Genomic DNA, 26,650 nt, shown 5'->3' on the forward strand with positions numbered 1-26,650 from the left:
GCAAAGATCTTCACTATATAGTTTAGTATTTCTATAATTTTTACTGAATATTGCAGCTCTTTTCTGTTAGAACTGTATTTATCGATTATTTTTATTTTCATGTACATTATCATTTAAAAAAAAAAAACCATGTAGAAATGACCAGTTGGATAGACATCTTGCAGCTTCTTAAAGAGCCTGATTCTGCTCTCACTTACATTGGTGGAAGTCAGCAGTGGAAAAGCAGTCTAGGTGAGATCAAAGTCTCACTCAGAGAATTTCAGATTAAAAAATAGCAGGGGCGGGCTTTTATCAAGCAGTGTAAAAAATAAAAAAAAAATAAAAAAAAGGTAAAATGTTTTTACTGTTATCTATACATCAGGGTCCTTCACAGAACTGTTCTCGGTGAAATGGTTGTAAGCTTAAATCGGAAGGGTTGTAAGGAGAGGTATTGAATGCATATATGACTCAGGCTTGAAGGAAGAAAGGAAGTTCTAGATCAGTATAAGTGACAGTGACTACTTTAACACTCCCCCGCTTTCCTCAAAAACAAATGCACAGACCATGAAGAGCTGTGGGAAGAGGGCCGGGAAATGACTAGTACTGGAAAGTAAGCCAGTGCCTAAGTTGGTAAATGGGGAGTCTAAAATTTCTTGGCATTTAACAAACCTAAATGACTTTTGAAGATACACCTGTAATTCAGATCTAACAGACTGTGAGGGCTTTGAACAATTCTGTATTTATTTTAATAGAGACAGCTCAGTGAGTTTCAGTGCTCTTGTCACATTGAAGCATTTGTGGTGAAATCCTGACCTTACTGGAGTCAGTGGCACAAAACGTCTATTGATTTCAGTATGGTCAGGATTTTACCCCATGTGGCTTGGTATTTTAGCAGAGGATGACTGGTCCTGTGTGTGTTGATAACCTAATCCGCATGAACATATAGATCTAGGCCACAGGGTCTCAACATTTTTCATAATGTGGATCACATCTGAACAGAGAGAGAGAGATTGAGCCTTGTGGATATCTCCCCTCCTGTTTGTGATTCCATAACTTCCTAGGGCAACTACAGCAATTGCTTATCTGGAAACCTGTGGTTAGGAAAATATTTGTTTAGAGTGATGTAATGACTGGAAACGAGGAAGGAGAAACCAGCCCCGAGTCACCAACCAGTTCTTTGAAAGCCACTAGTCAGTCATCTGTGGGCCATTGTCAGGCAAAATCTTTGCAGTCAAATTCTCCTTTAAAGAGGGGGTGATACAGAGAAGGGTGGGAACATCGTTATCGGCCTATCTCTGTAATGCATCCTGTCACTGGGACTCATTCTGTCAGGAAGACAGAGATGGCTTACCTTGATGTTTGCTTCTAATGTCTTTTCTTTACTAGCTGTAGCTTATCCTTTTTTTCTATGTAGAACTATCATACTGCTCAGACCAGGTAAATCCCTAATGGCTGTCATAACCACTGTTGTATGAACTGGTTCATTTATAGAATATCTCTGATATGTGGGCCATGGTTAAACTAATGACAGATGTGTTGCTGGTTCCTGCAAGTGATACATTGAAAGTCCGGACCAGTATGGAGGTGCGCATGGAATTTGTAAGGCAGGCTCTGCGTTACCTAGAACAAAGGTAAGGCAAACATAATGGAGAAAAGCTTCCTTGAGAGCTCCTAAGTAATTACGTACAGCAAGAACTTTCCTGTGACTCCACTGGTATTCTCTAAATAAATGTATGCACACACTGAAGGTTAGTGAATAAGTCACAGAAGAACCTAATTCTGCCTTCAGAAATGCCCTGTTATCCATCAGCTCTGCAGGGCTTAGGGCAGTCACTGGGGTGGAAAACTATTCCAGTTTTTAAAAATCCCTCAGGTCCATTGGGAGGTTGGTTTGAAGACACACTCTTTACTCCTCCTTCCCTTTCACTCTTTATGTACTTGCCAAAGTGGTAAACAGGTGCTTGACATAATACAACTAACTGAATAGGTGAATTATCCCTGTCTAAAAAAAAAAAAAATTCTCCCTCTTCCTCATTCCCTTTGGGATGCTGATGATGTGGAGATACTAGAGCTGGATGAAAGTGGTGATCACGCTTTGCTGAAAACTTGTGGAAATGCAGTCCTCCTTCCTTGTCCTGCAGTTATACTGAAAATTTTGCTTTTTTGTGAAATTTCAGGAGTCTGCAGCTGAAGCATATGGAAATGGGGGGACATGCTTTCACAACTCTGTGCTTGTGAGACTGCAAAAGGAACTAGACGTGGCCCATTTGCTGTTGTGTGTGTTTGCAATTGAAGTTCTGCAAAATTTGAGTTTGTCATGTGCTAGGCAGGGCTCACGAACAAATTGGGCTTGTTCCTAAGGATTATGAAGCCTGCTATTTTCCCACATGCCTCTCCAAGTTACTATATGAAAACACCAGTAAATCAATAGCCAAAATTTTATCAACTTGCTTTTAGGGAAGAGGGCCGTACAGTGGGTATGATGGAATTTAGGCCAGGCAGGCCAGACATAGATCATAATTTCCAGCAAATATCAGCAAGAGCTGGGGCATGAATTGTCAGAGTTTGAACAAGGTGTATGCACGGTTACGTGCATTGCACAACTGCAGAAGGTAGAGTGGCCACAGACTTAGGTTCCAATGCAAGATTCCACTGTATTTTGAACATTACAAAATCTGAACTGTTCATTGCATACATAGTCACAGAGCTGAATATATGAGTGTCCTTCCTTCCAGCAGCTGGTAACATGACATTGGCCGGACAGCGAGATAGTAGAGAGCAAACAATAGGTATAGCAGTTTTGTATAGGAGTCGGTAAGGCACTGGGCCCTGATACAGTATGTTGGGGTGAGATATTTTCCCCTCCCACCATGGCCTTCTCCTGGCCTTGAGCAGTTGGTTGCCATGCCTCATCATTATGCTCTCACTCATTATCACTCATGGGCTTCATGGCAGCACGCCCATCTATTTCCAGATGATACATCAGAAGAATCCTCTACTCCAAATTCTTCAGCAGCAGCAATGCACAAACAGGCCAGTTTGGCTCTTAACCCAATTTGCTGAGTCTCCAGCTTGGCAAATTATCACCGTCACATTAATTGCAAGCACAAAGCAGGCATGCAGTTGCGTACACATTTTTTTCTTGCACAGTTTTTGAAATGAGGCCCTTTGGGCTTACTATTTTTAAAGCCCAACTGACATGCTTTGCAGCATTCATTTTTATTTGCCATGAATTGGCCTACTGGCAAAAGCAGACTCTAATGAGAGTGAACTTTCCCTGCCGCAGTCGTCATGCTCCACCAACCCTTCAGGTATGCCTTTGGTAAATTTAAGTCACTCACAACTGGCCTTGTCAGGTCATTTACGGCAGACATCTGTGGTCTTAAGCCCTGAGGAACACATCCTTAACTCAACCATAACTCAAGAGTTCCTACCAGGTGACACTCTAATATTTTACTACATTTAGCATAGCTTCTCACACATGCATTTCAGTCTCAGATATAAGTCTTCTAGCCTTTCTGTAGCTTGCACCCTAGATAGAAGGCTGTTGAATTTCATGAGTCCATTATTGGCTGATGGAAAAAGCAGGCTCATCTGTCCCAGCCATTCATATAGTGTTGCTACAGTTTAACTCATATTCCTGCCCATTCCCTGTAATTTCAGTACATGGGTAGTCTTTCCTTAGCTCGCCTTGGTGAATTACTTTCACTGCTGCCTGTAGAAGGTGTTGTCAGATCCACTTTCTGTGTGTAAAGATTTTGCATCTAAATTCCCTTTTCCCCTCTGGATTCCTTATGGTAAATCTATGTCTCTGAAGTTAATCATTTCTCCATCATAGAGATGGTGAGAGACATGCATATGGCATTTTAAATGTTATTTTGCAGCCGTGCTGCTAGTTAGGATAGTTAGATGGAAATGATTTTTGCTAGCATGAGAGTTGAACTCTAGTGCACTGTGAACTTCAAAATGTACAATGTCTCAAATGATTTCCCACATGCAAACATCTACATTAAGGAATATAACTCCATGGATCATGTTGCTCCCATTGCACATCATGGTAATTCACTCAAAGATAGATGGTTCTGTTGAACAGGAAAAGTCATGAGCTTTTTGCAGGGGGTGTGTTTTACTTCATTAAAATGCTTTCTTACAGTTACAAGGATTATACTTTGGTGACAGTCTTTGGAAACTTACACCAGGCTCAATTGGGTGGAGTACCTGGGACCTACCAACTAGTCCGCAGTTTCCTTAATATCAAACTCCCAGCACCTGTCCCCGGACTTCAGGTATGTACAGTACCGTTACTAATAGAGCCGAAGTGCTGTTGCACACTTCTTCACACTACTGTAGCCAAGATGCCAGTGCAAATCCCTGCTGATTTTATTTTATTTAGATTGCATTAGGCAGTGCTCTCTTTTCTCTCCCCCCCCCCCCCCCCTTTTACTGAATAACTGTAACAGTTCATTGGAGTATAGTAGATAGAAATTGCTTGACTTGCTTTGGAAACAGTTAAAAAGAATGGTGATTTTCTATATTTAAGCCTTAGAATTATGCATATTAGAATTTTATCTTGAGAGCTGTATTTCTCTTAAATATATTAAACCGTGTAAAATAGAAAAACCATACACCTGTAGTCTTTAAAGGGCTAAATTAAGCATATAAAAAGCAGTCTTCTCTTTGCTGCTGCAAATTGCAGGTGCAGTTAATTGTGGGCATGACTTTGCACCCATATTGCTGTGCTGGCACAGTTGCTGCTATTGAGATGTCTAACTATGAACCTGAAGCACAGGCATAAATCAAATATTCAGCAAACTAAACAAAACCAGCTCTACCCACCTGTAACAGTAAGTGCAAGATTGTGCAAACAGTTATCTGAACCGCAAAATTGTAGGTGCAAATAGGGAGGCTGGGTTGAGACCCTGTCCAAAATCAGTTAAAAGATTTACAAATACATAAAATTGGAAACAAAATAGTTGAAATTCAGCTCATCCTTTGTTTACCTGCAGAGACCCAAGTTTAATCTTTTTTTTCCACCAGTAAGAGCATCACTAATACTTTATGGCCTAATCCAAAGCCCTTTGTAAAGACTTCCATGGACTTAATTGGGCTTTGCATCAGCCCCTGAATGGAGAGCAGGAAATGTAATTCCCTATTCTGTTATCCGTGTTAGAGAATAGCTTCAATTTTTGCAACTGGAACTTATCATCCCGTGTCGTCGTCCCCCCGTCCCGTCGTGTCTCTCCTCTCCCTCCCTTCTCTTCTTCCCTCCCCCCCCCCGATGACAAGTTTCTGAGAACACCTTTTAAATAAAATCTGAATTGGAAAGGGTCTCTCTTTACAGAATTACCTGCTATTGAAGTTATAGTCCAAAGCGAACTCTTTCTTAATGTCTTTTATACGCTAAAGCTTTAGAATCCATTTGACGTTGGAATTCATTTTCGGGTTTTTATTTTGTCCCTGTCCATGGCTGGGCGTGCACTCTCCTCAGCCACCTCCCTTTCCAAGCAAGGGGACTGCACTTCAGCACTCCACATAATCAAGGAAAAGTAAGAGACTGTGGCTAGTGGGTGATTCCCAGCAGCTCATATAAAGACTCCTGATGGCTGCCAGCAGCATGAAATTGTGTATAGGTATATGGTCGAGTAGAAAGCTTAGCGTGCCACTTACTATAGTAAATAAAAATATTTATTCTTTCCATCACCACGCCCATTGGAGCTTTTGTGCCTGTTGTCCTAAGTGAATTGCATGGGCTCAAGAATGTCTTGTTCTTCGATCAGGCGTATTTCTATAGAAAGGTACAAATAGAGCATTTGGACCTGCTGTTCTATATCTCCTAGCTACGGTGCAGTGGAAAGATTCAGAATGCCTCTGCCAGAGAGACCAGGTGGGGAGGCCATAGCTTTTACTGGATCAACTTCTGTTGGTGAGAGAGACACACTTGGTCACATAAAAGATATGGTCTCACCCACCTTTCTTATACTTTGGTACCTTCCTGTTAGAAGGTAGATGAGGCCTAGGAGTGCCAAAATAAATAGCGAGCAAAGAGAGTAGATGTGTATCCAGAGCACTCTTACCGACTTTCATCCCAATCCTGCTCTGTTACCAGTGATTCCCTCCATCACTCCCCTCCATCACTGTGCACTGTCATGCAACTGGAAGGCATAAAGAGTTGCTTCCTTCCCAGCTCTTGACAGTGCACACAGGAATGCACTAACAATGAACTTCCCGATTGCCTGTTATGCTCATCCCATTGGAACTAAGCACGTCACTACTTATGCGCTTTGGTGCCACAGAGCTGGCTGGTTTATGCTTTTTACCAGCAAAGTGAAGTGGTTGGGGCAAGTTCCAGGAAAAAAACGCATAGATGCTACTAGTATGATTAGAGAGTTCTCACCCAGAGGGGAAAATGTGGGAGACAGGGAGCTAAAAGCAGGATACTCTTTAACATCCACAGACACGCACAGCTTCCCTAGAATTTAAATCAAGTGGGCCTGATCCTACATTTTTGTTACACAAACGGAATTCTCCCTGAAGTCAGCAGAGAACTGAGTATGAGGGAAAACTTGAGAATTTTGCTAAAACAAAATGAACTAGGTGGTTGGCATGTATAAAGAAAACAAAGTGTTGTGCAAGCTGTTGTTCTGTTTTAAAAGTCTTCCTTTATTTTCAGGATGGGGAGGTGGAAGGCCATCCCGTTTGGGCCTTGATTTACTATTGCATGCGCTGTGGAGATTTAATCGCAGCTTTGCATGTGGTGAATCGGGCACAGCACCAACTGGGGGAGTTCAAAACCTGGTTCCAGGAGTATATGCACAGTAAAGATAAAAGGTATTGTGAACTAAGAAAAATCTATGTACAGTGAAAAATTGCTGTGGAGTAAAGTTAATGCTTTGGGAGGAAAAGGAAACCGTGATGTTGCTTCCTGTGAAAATGGTTGGCTGATATGTGTATTGCCTATTTAATTTACACATAAGAAGTTTTCACATTTTTAATTCATGGCTTTGAAGTCTAGAAACCTCCACAGAGAGCGAGCGAGAGAGAGTTTGAAAATATGCAGGAATTTACACTTCAAAATGAATTTACTAGAGTTAGCTTCAATTTTTTAGCATATGATCCACTTTCTGGATCAGGGTAGGATATTGGACTTGATAGATCAAAGATCAGATCTGCTATCATAAATCCTATTTTTTTTGGTCATTCTGGTGCTTGCTTGCTTCAGTTTAAAACCCTTTGGGATGCACTCTGTGCTGTGACTGTTTTCACACAACTAGCCATGCAGCAAAGGAAACATATTTTTTACAGGATGAGCTGGGCCTTGTAAAACGATTCAAGCCTCAAATCTGACCTATGCCCATTCTCCCTCATATATCCCCCTCTCCCCATCACTTCACAGAGTGCAGGTGACTGAGAGCTAGTCCTGCTGGGATTTGTGAGAAGTAGCTTGTTCTCAGTGAGCAGGGAAGAGCTGGTAAGAGTGACCCTGTGTCGGGATGCTGTCCAGGTTCTGGGATATTGAGGGCAATGGGAAACTAGGCACAGGTCAGCATCACTGCTTGGACTTGAGCCGCTTAGGATACGTCTACACTGCAACTAGACTGGGGCTTGCCGTGCCAGCTGATTTCAGCTTGTGGGGCTGTTTCTCTTGTGGTGTCTTAAAGTCTGGGCTGCAGCCTGAACCTGAATGTCTACATTGCAATTTTATAGCTCCACAGTCCAAGTTAGCTGACCTGGGCCAACCATGAGTCTTTTATTGTAGTGTAGACATACCCTCTGTGTCTCACTTCACCTTGTGACAGAATTATTCATACAAATTAAGGCACCAGGCTGCAAATGCATTGAGCACAACGGGACTATTTCTGTGTGTAAAATTACTCAGGTGTGTATGTTCTTGCCAGGATCAAGGTCTAAAAGAATAATTATTAAAAATGCTACAGGTGCCATTAGTCAAGTATTGCATTTGTTCCTTGCCTAATATAGATTGATTCATAGACTAATCTGACACGCATGAAATCTGAAACAGTGCACATTAGAGCATTGCTGTTCCAGAAACCTCGTTGAAGAATCTATTGTTATTTCCATTACAAACATTTTAATATTATATGTTATAATTGATATATTCTGTCTTTATTACAGCCATAAAAATGTGCTCTGGCTACAGTCTTGAAAAACAAGAACTTGAAATGTGCTCCCAGCCCACATTATTTTTATTGATTTGACTCTGTAGGTTTTTCTACAAAGAAAACATGTCTTAGAGCACATTGTGGTAATAGTTAATGATAACGATGAAACAGTACCCCTCATAAAGGGCTCGATAGTAAAATTCTTACTAGCTTGAGTAATGTTTACTCACCCGAGTATTCCCACTGACCTCCTGGGGCCACCTGTGTGACGGATAATTACTCAAGGGAGTGAGATGTGTAGCATCAGGCCTAAATAGTTGCTACCCATGTAACACAATATAAATGCATTCTTAAAACCGCTCTCTCTAATTTTCTGTTTTGGTGCCTTTTCAAAAGTCTTTCCATTCATCTAATATACATATGTTAGCTCATTTGAGGGGGAGAAAAGTGCCTTTTGTATGTTATACAAATGACGTTAGTATTACTAGGGCTGTAGGTTTGCCATGGTGTTGAAAAAGTGACAGGTACTGGCACTTCTCTGCCCATGACTTCTGCACAGGAATGCTCTCTGTGGGTTGTCCCACTGGCCCAGTGTGGAGGGGAGCCCTCAGAGGGGTGTCAAAGATTGAGTCTGCCCCACCCTGACCCCGCAAAGTTGGCTCCTGTGCCCCATGGGAGCCTAGTTCCCCACTCTGGGTGTTGCAATCTGGTGTATGGGGTCACAGCGCTGCTCAGGTTTGGCCCTGCCACCCCGTCTGATGATTGCAGGGATTGGGGGAAGATGCCTGGGCCTAATTTGAGTCAGTGGCATTGTGGCCTGGCGCACGCGCTCAAATTTGGCCTGGCCCCCCTCTGTCAGGACGGAGTGGTGGCCGGGCCAGACCCAAGCAACCCTGTACGCCACATCGCCATGCCCAGAACGGGGAGCCAGGCCCAACCTGAGGTGAGTGTGGGGAGGGCTGATGCTACGGCGTTCCCATTCCCTCCTCGGGGCCTTCCGTCCTTACCAGGCCAGGCTTAGAGGTGCAGTGCCAAGGTGGAGGGTGCTGCTGCCGGTGGCCAGTGTCCCCTTGGTGTGGCAAGGAGGTGGTGGTGGCAGCAATGGAGGTGGATGGCGCTGGCTTGCTATGATTTTCAAGAGGTTTGGTTGAATTTCTTTTGTCAGCATTTTTTATCAAAAATCACAAAGCAGTCAGTAAACCCGTGACTCTTACAAAATTTGCCATGACTGCACTGGGGTTTTTTTGCCGTGAAAAATCTGCAGCTCTAATTCTTTTCCATTTATTTATTTACAATCATAAGTGTAGTGTGTGTTTCCCAAACAGACATTGGCGTGCATTTTGCTCGTCCCTATGAATTTGTGTCCTGCACACGTTTATCTGGCTGTTTCCAAGTGTTCTAATGGGGAGAAATTTGGAATTTGTACGTGTTCTGAGGCGGCTTGTCTAATCATTTGGTTTTATTTTTTAGATTGTCCCCTGCCACTGAGAACAAGCTTCGCCTCCATTACAGACGAGCCCTAAGGAACAACACAGACCCTTACAAAAGAGCTGTTTATTGTATCATAGGCCGGTGTGACATTGCCGATAACCAGAGTGAAGTTGCTGACAAAACAGAAGATTATCTTTGGCTAAAGGTGTGTGATTTCAATGCTAGGATTCAATAGGCCACCTCCTCAGTTGGTGTAAAGCAGCATTGTTCCATTGACTTCAGCCGATCTACACTGATGTTCACTAAGAATCACTGAGAATCTGACCCCAGTGGCTCTTCCTCCAGCATTACCCAAAGTTATTCTACAACAACTTTGTATAAGCTTAAAAGAAATCCATCAAAATGCACAGCGCCATATAGAATCACATACATAGCATCATATGAGGACCTGATATGTCAGGAGGAATTAGCTTTGCTAGTTATGCTGTGGCTAAAATGTGCACAGTAAGGTTGTTTTTTCCTCCCCTAAAACGTCTCATCCCGTACTGCCACGCCCCTCTCTTCCGAATACATTCCATGCCCCCCCAGGGGACTCAACCCCCAGTTTGAGAACCTCTGCTCTAGGGCATTACGGTCTTGGGTGTTCCACTGAGGGAATATGGGTAAATACTGATCATTTAGGTATTTTTCTCATCCTATATGGAAGCCAGGGAATTAGAATAGTTAGTTTGCCATGTAAGTGCAAAATATCGTCATTATTATTGGTGGTTTGTGTCTCGTGGATTTAATTTGATTGGATGTACAACTGTGGAGAAATCCTAAGGTGTGTCAAAATGGAATTCTATTCCTCTTTCTAGTATATTCACACTCCAGCAATTGATTTGACTTTGTTCCCGTTTCTGACTGACAGTGGCTGCTAGTCAGTTGGTCAGCTCCTGGTTCAATTGCGCCCATCACGCAGGAGCAAGTTACTTATAGGTCTGTGTCTCCCGTTTTGTGTGTAGCTGAACCAGGTGTGTTTTGATGATGATGGTACCAGTTCCCCCCAGGACAGGTTGACGTTATCACAGTTCCAGAAACAACTGCTCGAAGACTATGGTAAGGGAGCTTTTATGGGGCTGAGTGTTCTGCTGGGGTTCTACCTCTCTGCTTAAAGTGCTCTCTACTTCTTATAGTCCGCTGTATACAGACTAACATGGCTACCCCTCTGGAACTTTCTACTTCTTATGTAAACTCTGAAATCCAAATAGTCCCTTCAGTTGCCTACTTCTGAGTCTGCTAAGCTGCCTGCTCTAAGCATCCTTAGACTCCTCCAATACACCACACCCTGAGAGGAGTAATAGAGTTCATAAGAACTGTTGAATGGTTCATATACCTTTTTACCAGTCCAGGTAATTAACGCCTGTACACTGTCCATAGTAGGCATCCCATGTGTTGGGTCAGTTCTAAATTACAGATCATTTCCTGGATCTGCTAAAGTCTTCTAGTAGAACTGCCAGTTGTTGGAATCAAGGAAAGAAAATGGGGCCACTTTCAGTTGCAGGAATGTCTTTATTTCCAACATTTTTGTCTGAGCATGTGAACTGCTGAGTTATTCCTCATAGATGACCTCTCATTGAAGATTCAAACTAGTGAATATGGGCAGGAGCTTGGTCATATAAATCGTGGTCGTTTCCACTGTGGAGGGTGTGGGGAGTGGGAGAGTGAGGTGAAAAGATTCAGTTCCTCTCTCGGATATCTGTCAGTTGAAATTCATCTGGTTATTCTGATGGTTGAAGAATTATAGGGGGGCCTGATTCTCCTCTGGCCTGCACTTGTGTCATTTACACCCACGTAGAGTGAGTGCAGAGAAGGTGTGAACAGCTACCACTGCTGCAAGGGAGTGGAGAATTCTGATTTGGTGGCCTTCTGCACTCACCTTGCACAGGAGTAAATGTTGACACAAGGTCCGGGACAGGGGAGAATCTGTCCCAGTTGAGGCATCTTTGTCATGATGAGTAACTGTGTGTTTCCTTCTGCCTTCCGAATGCATTGTTACGCTGCAGCCTTTCGTGAGGTATATGCAATGAGGCAATTATAGATAAGCCAGAGATGTGTGATTAGATATTCTGTTTTGTCTTGTGTGTTTATTTCCATGTGGAGTGAGCAAACAATGGTGATGTATTGTGTCAAGAACCACCTACTCTCACAGGTCCCAGTTGCAAAATCATCTTCACTCACATGTGCATGGTTTTTTTTCTTCAGGCGAAGCGCATTTTGCAGTGAATCAGCAGCCTCTTCTCTACTTCCAAGTGTTGTTCTTGACAGCACAGTTTGAAGCTGCAATTGCTTTTCTCTTCCGGATGGAGCGCTTGCGTTGTCAAGCTGTTCACATTGCTTTGGTCCTATTTGAGTTAAAGCTGCTCCTGAAATCTTCTGGGCAGAGCGCACAGCTGTGTAAGTCCTGCATGCTTCCCCCTGCTGTAAAGCCCTTGTCTTTAACCCTGGAGCGACCACAAATGTACGTATCCAACCTAAGTCATCATTTGAACCAGAGTCTGCAACATGCCAGCATTCCCTAAGGGTTAACCACATGGGTCTGTTTAGATATTCGCTCCCTCTGTGAATGTCTTGGATGAAACACTGCTTTGATCTTTAGGTTATTGTAGGATGGTGCCAAAATGTCTGATGCTAAGAAATCTTGTTTTGGTCCGTGTTATTTCCAATATCACAGTAAGTCATGAAGCTGGCGATCCTCCTGGCATGAGGCGTCTTAATTTCATTCGCCTTTTGATGCTCTACACCCGTAAATTTGAGTCAACGGACCCGAGGGAAGCACTGCAGTATTTTTACTTTCTCAGGTAGGAGCCTTCTTCCAAGATTCGGTGGCACAGTTTTACCCAGTTGTACTACTTTAGTAATAACCATAGAAGGTCTGTGAAACACACAGATTTTTTGTTTTTGTTTTGTTTTGCAGGAATGAGAAGGATAGCCAAGGAGAGAACATGTTCTTGCGTTGTGTTAGTGAGCTAGTAATAGAAAGCAGAGAGGTATGTTTGGGTGGCTGTTTTCTTCTTTCACTTAAGGTGAAATTCACCCCTTTATAGAAGACCAATTCAAGGCTGTCCACTACTTAAGCCAAAAGAGTTTTAGTCATCCTAATTTCTCTTACGATCTGTTTCCTCTCCCGTTATATGTGGGGATCAAGAAGAGAACAGATCCATTTCTCAGAAAGGCCATATGTGACCGTATGTTTGGTGTTGGTTTCATGCAACACCAGAGGGGTTTGCATTTTTATGTAGTTATTTTAAACAAAAATCATGGCTTCACTGAATGCTCTGTTTGTGGTATACTCAGGACTGCAACTTTAGGCTACTACCAAGTGTGTCGCCGTAGGTATGTGGTTAATTTCCTTTCTTTCTTATTTTTTGTGTGTGCCGATAGTTTGATATGATTCTGGGGAAGTTGGAGAATGATGGAAGTAGGAAGGTGAGTTGATAACATTTTGTATATATCTGATATATATCTTATTTGCTGAGTCTAGGTGTGCGTGTGATTTTCCAGTGATTCTTGAGTCTATTTCTGGCTTCCCTGCATTTTTCATAAATAAGGGAATACTGTAGTTGCATGCACGCTGTTGCTGCAAGCACAAAGTCATTTTGCAAAATGATCAGTGAGCTGCATAAATATAAAGGGGTGACGGCTGGCAAGGAGGAAGGCAAATTATGTGAGGGGCCTAGAATGAAAAGAAGTTATAGTTCAAGCCATAGGATGTGAACTCCTTGCTTTATTGAATTCAGTGGCAAAATTCTCTCTGACTTCAGTGAGGCCAGGATTTCATCTGTTCTGTAGTCAATTGTAGGATTTTGGCTTTGGATTTAGGGTTATGGGTTAAAGAAGGTTTACATATAAACTAGTGACAGGACCCATAAATGGTCTGTGAGATTGTTTTTTCTGTTGTTAATGTGGAATATATATCCTCATTCACTTCAGAGCAGAAATGTGTTGCAACCCCTTACAAATCCTTGTGACTAAGGAAATGAGGGCTAACAAACCAAAGGCATAGCCACAAGTAAGTGATCCTGTCTTTCCATACAAATGAAGATGAATATCTGATCAAAGAATCAGTCATCTTAACTGACGGCAGATCTACCACTAGAAGCTCTATATTGGCACAGCTGCACCGGTGCAGCTGCGCTGCTGTTACGCGTCTGATGAAGATGCTCCATGCCAATGAGAGAGTGCTCTCCTGTTGGCATAATTACTCCACCTCTGTGAGAGGTGGAAGCTATGTCACTGTGGACAGCGCTTAGGTCAGGGTAACTTGCATCGCTAAAAGGGGATGTTTTTTTTCACATCCCTGAGTGACGTACATTAGATTGACTTAAGCAGTAGTGTAGATCTGTCCAGAGTCATGAATCTTGCTACTGCTGCAAAAAAATGTAAACCTGAAATGTATGCATGCATTAAGGGTAGGGGAAAACTTGAGCTTCTTTTTTTTAAAGGGGAGGGTGTATATAAATGTACACAGTTTTGGAAAATGAATAAAAAGTCTCTGTTCAATGAAGCCCCTTTTTTCTTTAAGCTCCTCAGTTTGGAGCTTAAACCTGATTCCCTAAACATGTTCAAATCCCAGTAATTTTCCCTGATGTTTTATACTTACCAGTGTCAAAAAGTACTTTTGATTTCTGGCAGGGTTTTTCTTTGGACATTTCTCCTGTCATTTTTTATCTCTTTTTAGGCTAAAAGCATTGAGTGTGGCTGGTCCTATTTTCTTTTATGCAATGAACTTTCCAGATATTTTCCCTTTTTATATTTCTGTGTGTGGTATATTTAGAGAGAGAGGATTCAGGTTACCTTTAATGATGATTCCAGTTTTCTTGATTTTACCTGATTCCTTTCAAGTATAGCCATGTGTGCTTACGAAGATGGTGAGACCAGAATTCAGAACCATTTTTAATGTAGAAAATCTTTCCAGGAAATTGTGTGATCCCATTTTTATACTGCACCTATGTCCTTCTCAAAAGCTTTTTGTCTTTTTTCCCCCCTCCCCCTTTTATTTAGTACCTTTTTTTTGTGCTAGTAGCACTTGCCTTCCATTTGTCAGCATCAAATTTCATTCGCAACCTGTCAAACCATATATACTGCCTTTCAGAAGTTATATGCCCAAGTCTTTTTATTTCACTGTTCTCCCTTGTGATGTCTTCAGGTCAAATTCTGAATTACTTTAATTTGCTATTATCTGGGTCATTTTCAATCAATTAGAAACAGCTAATATTTCAGTGCTGACTCCCCAATTGAAGAACTCTTCTTTTCAAAGATATTTTTCTGTTTCTAATGTGGCCTCCTTATTCATTCTCATGGAAATGTACCGTCCATTCTAACCATAATCTGACATATAGAATATTCCACAAATTTTAAAACTGTCTGATTTCAAATGCTTTTTCCCTTCCTTCTCCCCATTTGTCTTGTCTCTTCAGCCAGGAGTGATAGACAAGTTTACTAGTGACACAAAACCTATTATTAACAAAGTTGCTTCAGCGGCAGAAAATAAAGGATTATTTGAAGAAGCTGCAAAACTTTATGACCTTGCTAAGGTAAAAGTGTTCTAATAGCTGCCATCCACATCTACATATTTCATCCTGTTATTTTAAAACACATCAACCTTGATTTGAAAGTTATTTTAGTCTCAGAACATGAACTTTCTCTGTAATATTAAGACCAAATCTTGCTCATCTCATTCCATAGCTGTTCCAACTGGCTTGACTGAAGTGACTCATGAGTAAAGCAAGGAGGATTTGGACCGTAACATCCAACCCATGCTGGGATTTAGCTGTATGACACTTAAGCAGTCTAGGTTCCTGGTCAATATAGAATCCACATTTCAAATAATGATTTCCATGAGGAAGATTGTTGTGGCCAACAAAGCAATTTACCCAGTGTGTGTCTTTCATATTTAATTGAAAGAGCATTTAGAAACAAGTATAAAACAATTGGGCCTTTACTGCAATATGCACACTTATTTCAATACAAAAATAAATCTGAAGTCAAATGGAATGGTGCCATAGCCAGTGATTTAACAGGGATTTGAATGCCAGGTGATTTTTCCAATTTTCTCTGATATAACTTATGGCATCTGCATCTTATGGCATCTGCTGTTATCTAGAATCATAGAAAATTAGGATTGGAAGTGACCCCAGGAGGTCATCTAGTCCAACCCTCTGCTTGAAGCAGGACCAATCCCAACTAAATCATATCAATCAAATCCATAATTGAGTGCCCAATTTCTACTCTCAATGGGGAGACACTCAACGCCCACAGGATGAGGCCTTTTTACATTTTTTCCACAAAGTGCAATAAGCAGGTTCTGTAACAATGCTCTGTCTTTCATGTATTTTTATTATTCAACAGAATCCAGATAAGGTATTAGAACTGATGAATAAATTACTCAGTCCCGTGGTTCCACAGATCAGCACTCCCCAGTCTAACAAAGAGAGGCTGAAGAATATGGCACATTCCATTGCAGAGAGGTAAGAATGGGTCTCTGAGACTGGGAAGTGACTAGAGTGTACCTGACCATTCCAGTTCAGGTTCCTACACCTCTGACAGTCAGCACACTGAGGGTTTTCTTGACCTTGCTCATGCTTGGCTTGAGCAGTATCCTTAGTGACGTTTTCAGCAAACAAAAAAGGTTCAGAACTTGCCCAGCCCTGCTTTTAATCATTGTATATTATACAAGTAGAAAATGTAATCTCGTGTTCCTGGTCAGATGTTTGACAGAAGCAAATTATATTACCCTTGGTCAAATCAGAAAAGGAGACATGAAATATTACTGGGGAGGAAGGGAGGTGGGAGAGAGATAATCTAGACAGAAATAAATATAACTAGTTGTATATTTTAGAAAAAGAATTTTTAATGAAATTTCCCTAGGCAAATTAATTACTAGTGGTTGTTAGTTAATGGTAGTGCAACCCACTAACTTAAAGTTGAATTAACAATAAGCTTTTGTGACTGGAGCTGTTCTGACAGAAGAGGAGGGTTGGAGATTAGCATCCGGAAAACTGTTTTCCAAGAACCAGGTTTTGTTTTATTAGTGTTTTAATAGCAACGGATTAAAAAGGCAACACATTTAAACTCAAAACAGATAAGGTGGTTTTACACAAGATGAAGTTAACCAGTGGGCTTGCTGCAACAAGATGCTATGGAGATAAAGAGCATTACAAGAATCAGAAAAGAAAGACATTTCTATGAACCTTAAGATTATCATTTGCAGTTACATACGCTAACTGGCATAAACATTTATAAGGGACTCCAACCCTCATGCTCCACCAATTGTCTGGGGTTAGGAGTAAACTGCTCTCATTGGCATATTATTGCAAAATAGTCCCATTTTTATATCTTCCTTTTGAATATCTGGTAGTGGCTGTTGTCAGAGACAGGATACTATACCTCATGCTTCTGATGAGAGATGGGATTTCCTGTGTTTCAAGTAAAGCATAATCCTTGTACTTTTAGAAAACTTCTTAGTTCTCACCATAGTACTTTCTGATGTGCAAAAAATAAATAAACTGAACTAAGCAATTCTCCAAGCACTTCCATCTTTTAAAATTAGAAAACACATAAATGTGTTGATTTTTAGCCTGGTAGCTATGACTTTCTTTACTGAAAAGTGACATTTTCAGGTTGCCATTTCAATCTATCCTATCTCCAGATAGTGAGGGTTAAAATGGAGTGAAAATTAGTACTGTATTGACTTAGTATCATTCAGCAGCCATCAAGGAAAATGAGGCCTATGGCTAGCATTTATAATCTAACAGTCTCTACAGTAGCATTGTGTTAATAGTTTGTTTCAGTCTCCATGAGGGAGACTGTTAACATCACTGTTCTATAGTACTGCTTGATCATTGGTGATCCCTCAGAGTTCGAGAATGATTGTCTTCCATAAAATGAGAGCCATGTATTGCTGGCTCCACAGATCCTGTCACAGTTGGGGCTGACATTTTCCACTGGAAGGGGAGGATCTGGATTGTTGAGTCAGGCTGTGGTGCATTCTTTCCTCCTTTCCTGTTTCTCTGTTTCCTTTTGTCTCCTCTAGATCTTGAAATACTGGGCTCCTTGCCACAAGGTCCTTTTCCATTTTGGTCAGTTGAGGGCTTGGGTTTCCTATGAGTTTGTCAGTATTTTACTTCTTTATGGTGGCTTTGAGGGTGTCTTTGAAGCACTTTTTTTGCCCACCCCTCATCCTTTGGCCATGGCTCAGTTGTGAGAAAATGATCTGCTTTAGGAGTCAACTTTTTGGCATTCAAAGAATATGACCAGCCGGACAGAGTGTGTGGTGGATGATCATAGCTTCAATGCTGCTTTATAGCCATGCCATGAATGACTAGATCAGCCACTTCTGCTTTTTCTCCCCACCTTGTGCTTCCTAACATTCAGGACACTTGACTAGGTCGTGGGTTTCTTTTCCGCATTTAATTATTGCATAAGGATTTTCTTCAGTTTGTGTACTGTCGACAATGTTTTAGTGACACAGTCAGCAACTTGGGCCAGTGATCCTTGTTCTCACATACCTTCTCGCATCATTTTGTGGGAACAGAGGACATACCATACAAAACAGACCAAATATCCATCTAGTTTGATATTCTGTCCCCAATAGTGGCTAATGCAAGGTTCGTCAGAGGACGGTTAAAAGTCTATATAATGCATTTGACCAATTGCATTGTACTACCAGAGTGGGGAAGACAGCCTGATCTAGGTGTCAGTCAGTTCATATGTAAAGTGAGGCTTGATAGCCTTTGCATTTCTGTTCTAGGTATTAGAGCTGGAAATAGTATTTAGAAGTATCTAATCCTTTTTTAAGTCTTACAAAGCTATTTGCCTGAATATCCCAAGGCAGCAAGTTTCACAGGCAACTATGCTATATAAACAGTATTTTAAAGATGGTTAAACAACACCTGCCCGTCAGATAAATAGGATTCCAGTTGCTGTGGCCAGTTGTCACTTGGATATGGAAACATTAGAAATGTAAATAAACACTTTATTTGTGAGAAATAATTAGGAGTGAGAGAAATAATTAAAGTGAGTAAAAGAGAAAGCTGCCGGAAACTCTTCATTATGGGTAAGAGACATAAAAGCTGCCTTTGGTTGTTAAATGCCTTCTGCCTTTTACTGGAAGCCTGAACTTCCAAGGAATTGAAAGTTTGGGATGCATGTCTATAAGTGGACGCCATTTTGCACAGTAAAATTGTAAACGCTTTTTTTCTTTCAGGTATAAAGCTCAAGGGAGAAGTACAAAGAAATCCACTGACTCCACATTCTACCTTCTCTTAGACTTGATCACATTTTTTGATGAATATCATGCCGGTCACATTGACAGGGCCTTTGATGTAAGTTCCAAGAGTTCCATCTGAAGTACAGACTTACCAATGCCCTTGGATACCCAAAGCATTTCACATAACACCACTTAAAACAACAAAAAAGTGTCATGGTACCTTATATTTAATGAGTTAAAAGGTGCAGTGATGATACAGGAATGTATAAAATGTGTTTCTTTCCTGTAATCTGATAATCTGGAAGATTTTCTTGATAGTTTGTAGCCCCAGAATAAAATGTTCAAGCCACAACAATAAATGGGTAAGAGGTAAAATGCTGTCTAATAGAGTAATCGGGTACAATTCAGTTATGTTACGGGGTCCTCTGCAAACATTTCAAAATCGAAAACCTGTTACTTAGCAAATGCTAGAGACACACTACATGTAAAGTCTATTGTTTTCCTGCTCTCCGTTTCGCAGATTATTGAACATCTAAAGCTGGTACCTCTTAGCCAAGACTGTGTGGAAGAGAGAGTGGCTGCCTTCAGAAATTTCAGCGATGAAGTAAGCAATGTCTTGTGCCCTTAACCTTCTGCTGTTTATGTCTTGCCAGAGAAATGGCAGAGCCCTGTAGTTTCACCGTTTTATAGTTTGTAACTGGAAATATTATTGATCAGGTCCAGATTTATTCTATGTTCTAGTCTTTGATCGCAAAGTTTTCCAGTACACCATTAGTGCTCCTCTGTGTGACATTAAGATCAGGCAGTAGAAATCTCAGAACTTGGTATCCATTTTGTGGAACAGTATCTGTTTGGAATCTTCCATAGCATATTTTGTGAGTTCTGACCCTGAGGTCAGAAATCTTTTTTTGAAAAGTTTCAACATTAGTATTAGTATTGAATTGGGCCCTCCATGCTATCAACAGTCACTTAGCATGTGTGGGAACATGGGTTTCTTTCCTTCCAAACTAAAGGAAATTATAACTGGTCTGCAGGCTGTAGCAATTACCTTGGGAGATGTCCATTGAAATTGACATGCCAGGGGCAAAGCCTCCCTTGCACTTACTTTTGAACCTTATATCAAATGTTTCATGTAATCTTAAAATATATTAAAGAGGATTTTTAATAGCATAATCATTTTTTGTTGCTAAGTGAACTTGTAGATGAAAGTCTTGTGAACGAATGAATGACATTTCCCTTCAAGCCTTTAAATGTATTCATTTCCTTCCTGACTCATACATGTGGGAGACTATTGCCCTTAAGTCACTCCCCCATAATCAAAGTGCCTTAGATTCTAACAGGTGCGAATCCAAATGAAGAGTTTAACATTGTGGGTCTTGACTCTGCTTGTAAATTAATCCATCTTCAGAGTACTAGCAGAGGTGGCAAAAGAAGGATTTTTCTTACCTTTTATTCTATCGTGATGGTGATCGGGTGAAGTATCTTGAGTAGCCTTTACTGTGCTTTCTGTCATCTTAGCACAAAAACTGGTGTCCAAATGACCACATGCCCATATCTAACACAATGGAATTTTAGAGAAAAAAATCTTGCTGCTGCACTGTCTTTTGCCATAAGGGTTAGATCAGTGTTTAAAAGAGAAGGGTGCCTGGAGCCATTTGAAAGCAATCAATACCCGGTTTTTAATACTGAATAGAGTTGCCTTTGTTGTTCTTTCAAGTCTAGTTCAGTTGATCTCATGCCCACATTTTAAGAAGATGTCTTGCTAGTTATTGTCACCTTGGGAATGAATACAGGAGTAGGAGACTGATGAATGAATGGCAGTTTAATGCTGAGGGACTGTCCCCAGGCTGAGATGATAGCATTGTTGTCCTCTTTTGACTCTGTTTTGAGCAATGAATCATACAGTACTAAAAATTAAAAAGGTACTGTTTTCACTTTCACTCTTTATGTCCTAGATTTGTAAATCAAGTCTATGGTGTCTTCATGGAAAACTTGAAAAACTGTCCTATTTAGAAGCAGTTCTGCTAATGTCATCAACTTTTTTCTTCTTCCCTCATGTTTTATTTCTTTGGATATTTGCCTTAAATCAGCATATTTTATTTTTTAAATGTCCATATTCTCCTGCTGCTCACTCCCCATCCGAAGTCACAATCCTCTATTCGTTATGACCTAGTCATCTTCAAATCAAGTTAATAATGAGGTGGCATTTCTCAACACATCCTCCTGTATAAACAACTGATAATGCTGAGCTTTCTGCTGTCTTATAGTAGCAGTAATGATTCTGTGTTGTCCTGCTCTTCATTCCCTTGTGTTCTTTTTTCTTTGCGTAGATCAGACACAATTTATCTGAGGTCCTTCTTGCGACGATGAATATTTTGTTCACGCAGTACAAGAGGATGAAAGGCACAAGCTCTGCCACGCCTGCCAGACCCCAGCGTGTAATGGAGGATAGAGATTCGGTATGGTTAAGTTTGCTGAATGCTTTCTTCTTTTTGTTTCAAGATTTTGGGTTTCAAATGCATGTAGCTATGAACCTCAAATGGTCTCTGTTTTAGACTGACTTGTTCTTCACTTACAAGACTTTGTTTAAAGTATGTCCGCACTGCACAGTTAATCTGGGCTCCTAGCCAGGTTTTAGTTTTAATTCCCCTGTGATCCACACACAAAAACCTCTGACCCGGGTTTGGAGGTGCTTTAAGCCTGGGCTACCTGACCCGGCTAAGGGCTTGAGTGAGAACCCCAGCGCTGCTCTGACTCAGGCTTGAGCTCATTTTGCAGTGAGGATGCAGGTTTAAAAAAGGGTAAGGGCAAAGATTTATGGGGGTTCAACCCTTTAGTGTTGGGAAAGAATATCACTGTAAATTGCACTGCCCTAATTTTAAAAATGTATTTAGATCCTGTACTCTTCTCTTATCAAGAAAAAAGTGTGGCAGATTTGCCCATTGATGGGATCTTTAGTAGCTATTGTCGGATAATTAATGCACTGAATTCCAATGGTTGTTGTAATGGATTTGACTTACACCATACATTGTTAAGAACCTGACTTCCCCTCATCCTGTCATTTAGGTTATTACTTTGTTCTTGATGTTGCAAAATAGATTTCTAGATCTTGTTTTCATTTACACCTATGTGGGCAGGGGAGTGGAAATCTAAGGGACCCCCAAACTTCCACACCAAGGAGATATGGAAGGACATTAAGAACACTTAGAAAGTACTCAAAGGCAGTGAAATAAGCCTCCAGCATGTGTCACTGCAGGAACAGACTTTAAACCAAACTAGAGAGTTTTCAGCATTCTTGATTGTGACTGGGACCAAACCTGCCGTCCTTACTAAGGTAATCCGCCCATGGACAGGCCTGAGTAAGGAGTACAGGAACTTGGCATTTAATTTAACTGGTTAGGAAAAAAAGATCAATTCTCTTTTTAGAATTAAAAACAGCTCAGGTCATAGTCAGCTTTATTTCATGCCTTTATTACATAGTAGGCAAATACTACAGCTTGACTTGTAAATTTCAGCGTTAGAGAAGAGAACCTGTTCCACAACAGATACATTTAAAAGAGTAAAGTTTACATATTTTTTAAAAATTAAGGTGATAATACATCTTTTTACTTTGCTGTACAGTCTATACTTGAATAATATATTTAGCTACAAAACCCTACCTTGCAATAAACAGTTGTAGCCTAGACTGGCAGAAGCAAGGAAGGACATTTAGCAGTTGGACTGCCACATCACTTTTAACTTACTCTTTTGTGATGCGGTCTCAGAATCATGTGAGATAATACCTGTGACGTGTGCTCCCAGAACTGGCTCAAGGGTGGAGGGGAGGCAGCCTTAGCTTCAAAGTCCTTTCCTTTTATGTTAAGCCCTTTACTTCTACAATGTGTATTGTGTTCATGTGTCACAGTGTTGTGCCTTATTGTGTAGGTTCTGTTTTCTACTGTCTTCACTGAGGTGCAATTCCTGCAAGTCCCATTGCAAAGTGAATGGTTCTTCAGGGATTGCAAAACTGATCATTGATAGGATTAGCTGCTAGCTAGCAGGATTTTGCATAGAAGGAAACCAGTGTGTTGTCCGGAGCCATTCTGATGTCAGCTTTTTTGCTGTGTGGTGTTTAGTGAGCAGCTTGTGCATCAGACAGCGGCTGACTATTTCCCTTGTTTAAAAATCTGTTAACTGTTATATTTCAGGCATGAAAACATGTTAGCTGGCTTTGTAGCTAGTTAGGACATCTTAGATATTTGGTGATGTTCAGAGGCATCACTGGTTTTCTATTTCAGTACCATCCCGTTTCTGTGCAACAGGAGGTTACTATTCGATATTACAGTGGACGGTATGCCCATTGTGCCCTGCTTCAGTGGAGTCGCTTGTGGGATAAGAGGACAGCAGAGCCAATCATAGCCCCCCAAGAATGAATACATCTTCCTCCTGTGGAACTGGTTACGTTCGCTGGGAGATGTAAAAAAACCACAGAACTGTGGCCACAATCTTCCCCTTATTTCTGCATAGAAGAGCTCATACCCACAGATCTGACCCTTGGGGCATGGCAGGAGAGTTAGTTAATGGCTCTCTAGCGTGCTTCCCTTTCTCCTACCATGCAGACACCCCACCGGGCTCCAGGGCATTCCCGTTTCACTGTGGTTGAGGTGTTTATTTTTTGGGGGCAATTGGATGAGAAAGAGAGAAGGGGCCTTGCTCCAGCAAAATCTGCCCCGCCTAAATCAGCAGAGTAAGCTAACACGAGTTTTTGTGGGGTGCTTCCCCCACTGCAGATTTGGAAAATACAAAACCACCTGTCTTAGAGAGAGAGAGAGAGAGAGAGAGAGAGAGAGTGTAGGGAAAGCTCCTGGCAGCGTGGCTCTTCCTAGCATTGCCAGGGGACTCAGCGAGCTAAGGATAGACTGGGGAGCAGTATAGAATCATAGACATGTCCGTTACCTTCATCCGATCTCTAGAGATCTGCAGCTGCCTCCTGGAGCCCTTTAGCTTCTTCAGTGGTAGGGGAGAGAACTAAAAGGAAATGTCACAAGTAGCACTTTGGGCAGTTTCCAGTCCCCATGTGGGTTATTCCCACTCAGAGGAAATTGGGACCCTCAGTTAGAAGAACATAATTCTCTTAATCATCACTTAAATGTGCCCCTTGGTGCCAAACCAGGGCATTAGGTTAACCGTCGTGAGCCGTGTTTCATTGAAATGAGAGGGAATTGCGTAGGATCCATATAGAGCATACAGCAATGGGGATGTATAAGAAGAATATCAGTGGTGGCACGTGCACTTTTTTGCTTTTTCAATCTTCCTGCTTCAATTAAAATCATCATCATCATGTCTAGATTTCCTAATTCCAGTTCAAAGCCAAGCTACATTTTAAAATATTTTTTTTAAATAACCAGGTTTTTAAATCAGAGCAATTTATTTATTTATTTAATGATGAAATTACCTAAATTGTGATTTGAGGCCTTTTGTGCATTAATTGGCTTCATGGATTAGGAGACAAAATCCTGTCTAGCCTGACCTGATCTGGTTGCCAAGTTTCAGTCAGATATGTATTACAGCAAGCCATATTATGATTGGGGGAAAAACATGGTTTTAATGGCAGTGGCAGCTGAAACCTAATAAGCACGTCACTGCCATGTAATACACCTGCCCAATCATTTGTTATTAACTCTTTGGGACAGCTGAAGGGCATTCTCCTGGCAGAGAGAATATGAAGTGAAAAAGCCCCAGTGCTCGTTATTTGCAGTATTATTTCAAAGCACAAGCGAATGTAGCGTTGTTTTGTTTTAGCTGAGTTCTTCCTGAATGTTCATTAAGTAATTACAGCCAATGGAACACCTACACCTCTAGGCTTCTTTTAACCTTCTCTGAAAACCTTCATCCGCTCCTGATGAATTACAGCTGGGGTGCAGAATGGCTTTTTAAAAATATGTTGGCTCCCTTATCATCACCAATGAAAAAGCTAAGGGGAACGGTAAATGCCCTGACTTTAAAACGGTTTGCTCAGTGTTTATTCACTGCTCCTCAACTTTAGTGTTCATCATAGTAGTAATTTCCTGCCCTTTTTATAAAGCGCTTCCACCCCAAACAATCACACAGCACTTAACCGATTCAATTCTACTCGTGGATCATTTCACCCGCCACTGAAATGCAGCCACCTGTGGGGAAAATGTGACTTCATAGCTACTTTAGACAGCAGTTCAGGGTGAGGGTAGAAGAAAAATGTTGATTGTAATAGAAACTGCAGGGATAATTCAGAGTAGGTGTACAGAAAGTAGTCCCCGGATTTGACTAGGTTACTAGGATTAATATCCCATCTCTCACCTAATCATTTCCCTATCATTGCAAGGGCCTTGGGCATTGGTAGCAACTCGTTCCCTCTGCCTGGAGCACACAACAGTTTAGCCTTCTGAGGACTGAAATGCCATAGGGTATGTCTACACTGCAATGTAAGTCCAGGATTAGTGGGACTTGAGTCAGCTGATCCACATTAGGGAGCCCTGGGCTTGAGCATCTACATTGTATTTGAACCCCGTGTTAAGATTTTTCTAATCTCAGTTCAAACCTTGGGCTCTCGTGTCCACAATGCAGTCCATGGACCTGAGTGGAAGTAACCATAACCCAGAGTCCCTAGTGCTCCCCTCTTCTCTGCCACCCCCCTTCCCCCGGTAATGCAGCAGCTCTAGCCCTAGGACCATGGTGTCAATTGCCACATTGCATTGATGTGAATTTTTTGCATTTCTTAGTCTTTTAAAATAGAGAAGAATTTTGATACGATGATGGAAATCAGTGAGATTGTTCTTGCAGTAGAGTAATACTCTATTGCTGAAAAAGCCTTTTCTGGGGAAATTTTACATCAATAGAATTTTTAAATGAATGGGTGAGTCAATATGCTTTTGACAATCACAAATTAAAAGAATTGGATTTCCTTGCTAAACATGGAGAAGCATTGTCAGAAGAGCAACAGTGTGAAACAAACATTATATGTGCCTGTTTGATTTGGGAGTGGTTAATAAATGAATCTGTAAATGAACCACTGTTGAATGGTGTTTCGATGGACCTAATTTAAAGTAACTGGTACTTTATTTTTTTTATTTCTTAGCATCTCCGATCCCAAGCTCGTGCATTGATAACATTTGCTGGAATGATACCCTACAGAACGTCAGGAGACACGAATGCAAGACTGGTGCAGATGGAGGTCCTTATGAATTAGTGCAGATACTTTCAGTTAGAGCTGTAGCATACACTTACTGTCATTAGTTTCTTTAAGAGGATGGGCCCAATATTATTTTGTATCCTGTATTTTCGTTGATGAAAATAAATTTCTTTGGTTCTATTTGTTTTTTGACATCTTTTTATTTTCACTGATTTGTATTTTTTATTCATTTAAAAAAAATTGTTTTATAGAAAAACATTCTCAGTAAGTAAATGGGCCATATGGAGAGAGAAGTGGTAGCTTTTATTTTTAGGGAGGTCAATAAACTACTATATAGTATGATCAAGAAGTGAAAGAGGAAACTTTTATGACAATGCAGTTTTCTCTGAATTGAGTATTTAATAACCATAAAGCTTGGAAATCTTAGCTTCATTTTTCAAAGAAAACCAAAAAGCTTAACTTATAAGTTGAAAATCTGTATATATACTTTGCACAACACAAGAGATGCTGTACTTAGCATACAGTGTTCCCTTGTGCGTAACTATATACCTTTGTATGCTGCAGTTAAGTTTTACATAGACTAGATATAGGCTTGGCAGAATTGTTTTTTTGGTTTTTTTAAAAATAATTTTGATGAATAATGTCAGTGTTTATTTTTAAGCATTTATTAATTTTTATCAATTTAAATTTTTCATAGTTGCAGGAAATTATGGGTTTTAAGCA

The 26,650-nt window shown here is 40.9% G+C and overlaps 1 protein-coding gene across 1 annotated transcript in view; it reads left to right on the forward strand.

The window, feature by feature from the left end:
• NUP93 (nucleoporin 93) overlaps nucleotides 1-26,107 on the forward strand; it is a 116,425-nt gene extending 90,318 nt beyond the window's left edge. The window contains exons 8-22 of the mRNA XM_067552075.1: nucleotides 1,471-1,610; nucleotides 4,133-4,265; nucleotides 6,650-6,807; nucleotides 9,570-9,735; nucleotides 10,535-10,628; nucleotides 11,775-11,966; nucleotides 12,244-12,370; nucleotides 12,487-12,559; nucleotides 12,954-12,998; nucleotides 14,990-15,106; nucleotides 15,921-16,039; nucleotides 18,778-18,895; nucleotides 19,301-19,384; nucleotides 21,111-21,239; nucleotides 25,874-26,107. Coding sequence (XP_067408176.1) covers nucleotides 1,471-1,610; nucleotides 4,133-4,265; nucleotides 6,650-6,807; nucleotides 9,570-9,735; nucleotides 10,535-10,628; nucleotides 11,775-11,966; nucleotides 12,244-12,370; nucleotides 12,487-12,559; nucleotides 12,954-12,998; nucleotides 14,990-15,106; nucleotides 15,921-16,039; nucleotides 18,778-18,895; nucleotides 19,301-19,384; nucleotides 21,111-21,239; nucleotides 25,874-25,984 — 1,806 coding nt within the window. The 3' untranslated portion in view covers nucleotides 25,985-26,107. The remainder of the gene's footprint in view (nucleotides 1-1,470; nucleotides 1,611-4,132; nucleotides 4,266-6,649; nucleotides 6,808-9,569; nucleotides 9,736-10,534; nucleotides 10,629-11,774; nucleotides 11,967-12,243; nucleotides 12,371-12,486; nucleotides 12,560-12,953; nucleotides 12,999-14,989; nucleotides 15,107-15,920; nucleotides 16,040-18,777; nucleotides 18,896-19,300; nucleotides 19,385-21,110; nucleotides 21,240-25,873) is intronic.
• Nucleotides 26,108-26,650: the final 543 nt, after the last annotated feature.

The sequence above is a fragment of the Emydura macquarii genome, unplaced genomic scaffold (genome assembly GCF_026122565.2).
Source record: "Emydura macquarii macquarii isolate MOO-44397 ecotype Brisbane River unplaced genomic scaffold, CSIRO-AGI_Emac_v2 contig_295, whole genome shotgun sequence".
NCBI classification, from domain to species: domain Eukaryota; kingdom Metazoa; phylum Chordata; order Testudines; family Chelidae; genus Emydura; species Emydura macquarii.